At 40.4% G+C, this 5,137-nt stretch overlaps 1 protein-coding gene across 1 annotated transcript; it reads left to right on the top strand.

Annotated features, from left to right (window-relative positions):
* Positions 1-4,056, top strand: LOC107201764 (calcium homeostasis modulator protein 6-like). The gene is made up of 2 exons (XM_015621530.3): positions 1-699; positions 2,891-4,056. The coding sequence occupies exons 1-2, from the start codon at positions 166-168 to the stop codon at positions 3,254-3,256; spliced, it is 900 nt and encodes a 299-aa protein (XP_015477016.1). The 5' UTR covers positions 1-165; the 3' UTR covers positions 3,257-4,056.
* The last annotated feature ends 1,081 nt before the right edge of the window (positions 4,057-5,137 follow it).

Below are 5,137 nucleotides of genomic sequence, written 5' to 3'. Positions count from 1 at the left end.
TATTTCCTCTATGAAGGGCTGTTTTTGTGCCTCACTATATCGTTACACCAACTGAAACTGAAAGTTCTGCAAGCTTATTTAAGCTGTGGGATCTGCAGGACACTTTCTCTTTTGTCCTTTTCTGACAGAGGTTTTGCTCTTCTCAAAGTAAGGAGAGGCAGAAAAATGGATATGTTACATAAAGTGGTGAATTTCTGCATCCAGCACCAAACCATTCTTGGTTACAGCACCGTGTCCCTCCTGACGGCTGCCAGTGAGTACATCTTCTCATCTGTGGTGTTCAAGTGTCCCTGCAATTCTTGGAACATGGTATATGGTTCCTCCTTCCTCTTTGCTCCTGCCTTCGTGCTCTTGCTGCTCAGCCTCATGGTGAATGCCAAGATATGGCGTCTGTTGACAGGCAAGCTGTCTCCAGAGAAGCAGTGCATTTCCTGTGGAACCTGTGCCCGCTACTGCCAGCTGTTGGTGCCAATGGCAGCCAAAACCTTGGTGGCCCCACTCACCTGGATAGTGGTGGCCCTGTTAGGAGCCAACTTCTACGAGTGTGCGGCCAGTGGAAGCAGACGGATACAACGCTTTTTCTGTAAAGATAATGCGACTAACTTCAGTTGCCAAAAAACCCTGTACAAAATACCCTGTGATGAAGAATTATCAGCAAAGCTATCAAGTGAATGGCTCAGCCTCCAGGCACAGTCCCAGGTAAAGTCTTGCTGTTCTCCTCACACTATGGGCTTCAACCCTGGCTACTCAATGTGTAGTGGTGCCTGCTGGGCACTGTAAACAGTCCTTCTCTCTTATGTTATATAATACCATGTACCAAAAGCACACAGGCAGCAAATATTCATTGGCAAAAAAAGCAGTAACAGAAAAGCAATAGCTGTATTTTTATGATCCTTTCTGGTTTTGCATGTTTGCATGGTAATGGTTTGGCACTGTCATTTACAAAACCTCATGGGCAGGGAACGAGCCTAGAGAATGGGACTTTTCTCAGGAAGTTTTCTTCTCAGTTAACTTAGACATGGTGTGAGTTCTTCTCCTCCACTTTTATGACTCTAAATACCTCAAACTTCTGCAAAAGTGCATTAGTTGAGGGGAACCTGAGATCACTAAGAGAGGGGAAGCTGATGCCTCCTTGCAACAGAGTGGTTACAAGGAGACATCTGGAAAGAGAAACAAATAAGAACAGCTTGTTTGACTATGAATCTCAGTGCTTGAGCCTCTTAATAATTTCATACTTGTATTCTAGAAGAATAGTTAAAATATGTATCTGTCTTGTTAAAGTTTCTTGTTCTGAAGGCAAGCTGCATGACCAAAACAGTAACACTTGTGAATTGGGTTTTTTTTGGTTCTTTGGCAGCACTCCAGTTTTGTTTCTACATTGTGTGGATTTTGTCTTAACTCCAGTAGGAAAATCAGGTTTTGTAAGCTTTTCTCAGGAAAACATTATGAGTCAGTTAAGGGAGTTAAGTTTATAAGTTAATTTTTGTTAAGTATAGTTACTTGGATTTTTGTAAGTTCCTGTTTGGAACAAATGCCTATTAAAACAAAAAAGTGTTTTTGTTAAATACTTAGCATGCTGCTTCTCCAAGAAAAAGGCTGGAAAGGGAAAAATTATACCATTGATTTTAGATAGGGGAATGTTATAAATGAGTAGCAAATTTGATTAATAAAAAAGAACTTATTCTATAATCAAAACACAATTGTAAAAGGCCACAAGCAAAAGTCAGATTGGCGCTGAACCGGGCAAACAGCGTCGGGTGAGGCAGGGAGGGGCTCTCTAGCACCGCTTCTCCATGCTTCACAAACTGCAACTGTCACAGGGTGCTTTCTACGTTTTCAGGGGGTCCCCTGGAAATATGCCCCTTGCAGACAAATATTCATGCTAACCTCGGTGCATATCACTATGATCACGTCAGAGGAGGTTTCCTGGAAATATGCTAGGATTCTTATCAGACAAGATTATAACTTTAGCACGAATTTATTCTGCAATGTATCACAGTAAGAAAGGAGCAAAACCAAGGAAGACTGACTGTTACTGACATTGCAGTGGAATCTAAAAGAAACATCCAGTCAAACAAAAATAGGAAAAGTGTGAGTGTATTTTTATTACTGACCACTATTTTTAATATCCAGTCTACTTCCAACAAAATTAAGAGCCAAAAAAATGCAAACTCCTTTTCATTTAGCACTCAATACTTCTTCATTTGAAGAAAAAATCCTCCTGAGGTAAAAGAGCATGTTGCAGGATCTCTGCCTGGAGCTTCCAGCTAAGTACCTCTGGGTAGAGGAGGGACCAGCATCTACTAGGACACTTGGTTTTGATGGGACCTGTGAGACTTGTCTAAGGATGTTAAAATCAGGTATAAAAAACAAGAACGAATTCACATATTCAATAGCCAAATCTGTGTCCTGCCTACAAAACACAGAGGACACAGCCTTTCCTCTGTGTCAAGCAAAAGCTAGCTATTTTTTGCAGGCTCAGACATCAGGGAGAGTACCTACAGCCCATGAGAACATAGCCAGCAGAAGCTCTGATTTGCAGCACAAGCAGACAGAGTGATTCTGCACCCTCTGTGCCATAAACATGACCACAGTTGCAGAAACTGTATCTTGCCTTAAAAGTTAAGAAAGCTGAGCAAAATAACTTCCGTCCATCTTCTCTTTTTTTGGTATTCATCTTTAATCTGACAAGATCAGCTGAGGGGTGCAGAAACTCTGTATGTCTGGCTGAAATGCATGCATGGGATCCCCTCTTTTGGCAGCAAGCAGACAGTCACATGCACTCCAGGGTGTCTTTGCTTACACTTTTCATATTTCTTCAATGTTATGTTCTATACTCCCACATATGACCATGCAAAAGCACCATTAACATATATATTCTTTTTCCAAGGTGATAGGATGGTTCCTGATAGCCATCATCATGACTGTGGCACTGATTTCAACATGTGCCAGCCGCTGTTGCTCCCCGGTCAGCTATCTTCAGTTCATATTCTGGAAAAGTTACACAGAAAAAGAAGATGAACTCTTTGAGATGAAAGCCAAAGAGCATGCAACTGAGCTAGCAAAAAGAAATACAAATTGCTTTTTTGAAACCACTGACCCAGCACCATTTCATACCCCCAGCAATGAAGACTGGCAGAAGATTTCAATGTTGTATACCTTTAATTCAGATAAGCCGTATTACAGCAGGATACACAAGTATGTGGACACCAACAGAGTCAACAGCACCGAATCAAGGGAAGATGAATCTCACTGATTTAGCATTTGTGGATGAAACTTAAGCAGGCTTTTCATGGTTGTAATGAAACAAATCCTTTGCAATGCTGGCAGTCCTTTAACCCTATTGATATAAGAAGAATCTTGCTCTCTGCTCTTTCTGTAATCTATGCAAACCGAAAGCTGACAGTTGTAACCCTCAGAAAATGTGCTTTTAAATACATTTTAAAGCTTTTGCTTAAGTACATTTAAATAGGAATTTTCTTATGTTTTTGTCCATATGTAAAATAAGCAGCATGCACAAAAATGTCTGCACTTATTATGTCAAATTATTACTGAAACCTTAAAAGCACTTGGCAGGTGGAGTGACAATACCAAACCTTATCAAAGAGACAAAAAAAGGAATGGAAGATTTGATCAGAAATTCAGCTCAGTTTATTAGCTCTCTCTTTATAATGAAGCTTTCAGTGATGCTTATAGCAAGTTGTAGATTAAAAAATTTTGCTTGTCTTAAGGGGTTAGGCTCATGCATAACATGGTGGTGTAGGTGGAGCTTATTAACAAATGTTAAAAGCACATTCATACATTTAATGACATTAAAAATCTGCAATCCATATTAGCAAGTAGTAATATTCTTATCAAAGAACATCTTATTATAAGAAATAAAGATACAAGATTTGAGTGAAGAATAATAAAATTCACTTTTCTTCTGAAAAGCTGTTGTTTAAGAGAACATTTTATATATGTAAGTCAGATTGTTTGGTCCAGGCTGTCTGTGTGCTTCTCCTAGAAATTCTCTTTCTACACAATAAACTCAGAAATTTTTCAGACATACATAAATATAGAAGTTGTTTGTTACTTTCATTTTGCAATGAAGGAAAAAGGGAAGAGCCTATTTTAACTAGCTGAATATAACGAGCTTGAAAGCTTCTTTCTCACTATAAACTAAAAATATAACACATAAAGGCAAAACAAGATTTAATTTTGCATGTAAAAAAATAAAAAATAAAAAATATTAATCACAGCCACTGACTTGCTCAGTGCTCTTTTCCTTCCGAGAAACTCAATGATATAGAGTAACAGTGCAGGCTGGGGCCTGACATCTCAGACAGCATCTCTGTACAGAAGGACCTGGGTGTCTCAGTGGATGACAAGCTATGAGCCAGCAGTGCTCTTGTAGCCAGGAGGGCCAGTGGTGTCCTGTGGCTCACTGGGGAGACATGGCCAGCAGGTCAAGGGAGGTGATCCTGCCCATCTACTCAGCCCCATTGGGGCCACATCTGCATTGCTGCATTCACTTCTGGGCTCCTCAGTGTGAGAAGGACAAGGAGCCACTGGAGAGGGCCCAGCAGAAGAGTCACAAAGGTGATTTGGGTCTGGAGCATCCCTCCTATGAGGAGAGGCTGCAGGAGCTGGGTCTGTTTAGTCCAGAGAAGAGAGGACTGAGAGAAGACCTCATTAATACCTCTCAGAGGTGGGTGGCAAGAGGAGGGTGCCAGACTCTTTCCAGTGATGCCCAGCAACAGGAGGAGAAGCAATGGCCTCAATCTAAAGTACAACAAGTTTCACCTCAGCATGGGAACTTCTTTACATGGAGGGTGGCAGAGCACTGGCACAGGCTGCCCAGGGAGGTCATGGAGCTCCCTCTCTGGAGATAATCCAGACCCACCTGGATGTGTTACTGTGTCACCTGCTGTAGGTGACCCTGCCTTGTCAGGGGGTTTGAATTAGATCACCTTCAGAGGTCCCTTCCAACCCTAGCAGTTCTGTAATTCTGTAAGAAAACAAGGACAGTATAGTTTGTTCACTTTCAGGATAATATTAATAATATTAATAATATTAATAATATTAATAATATTAATAATAATAACATTAATAATATTAATAATATTAATGTTGATATGTTAATAATAATAATAAT

This window comes from Parus major, chromosome 3 (genome assembly GCF_001522545.3).
Source record: "Parus major isolate Abel chromosome 3, Parus_major1.1, whole genome shotgun sequence".
NCBI lineage: Eukaryota > Metazoa > Chordata > Aves > Passeriformes > Paridae > Parus > Parus major.
This window is presented reverse-complemented; position numbering and strand designations above follow the sequence as displayed.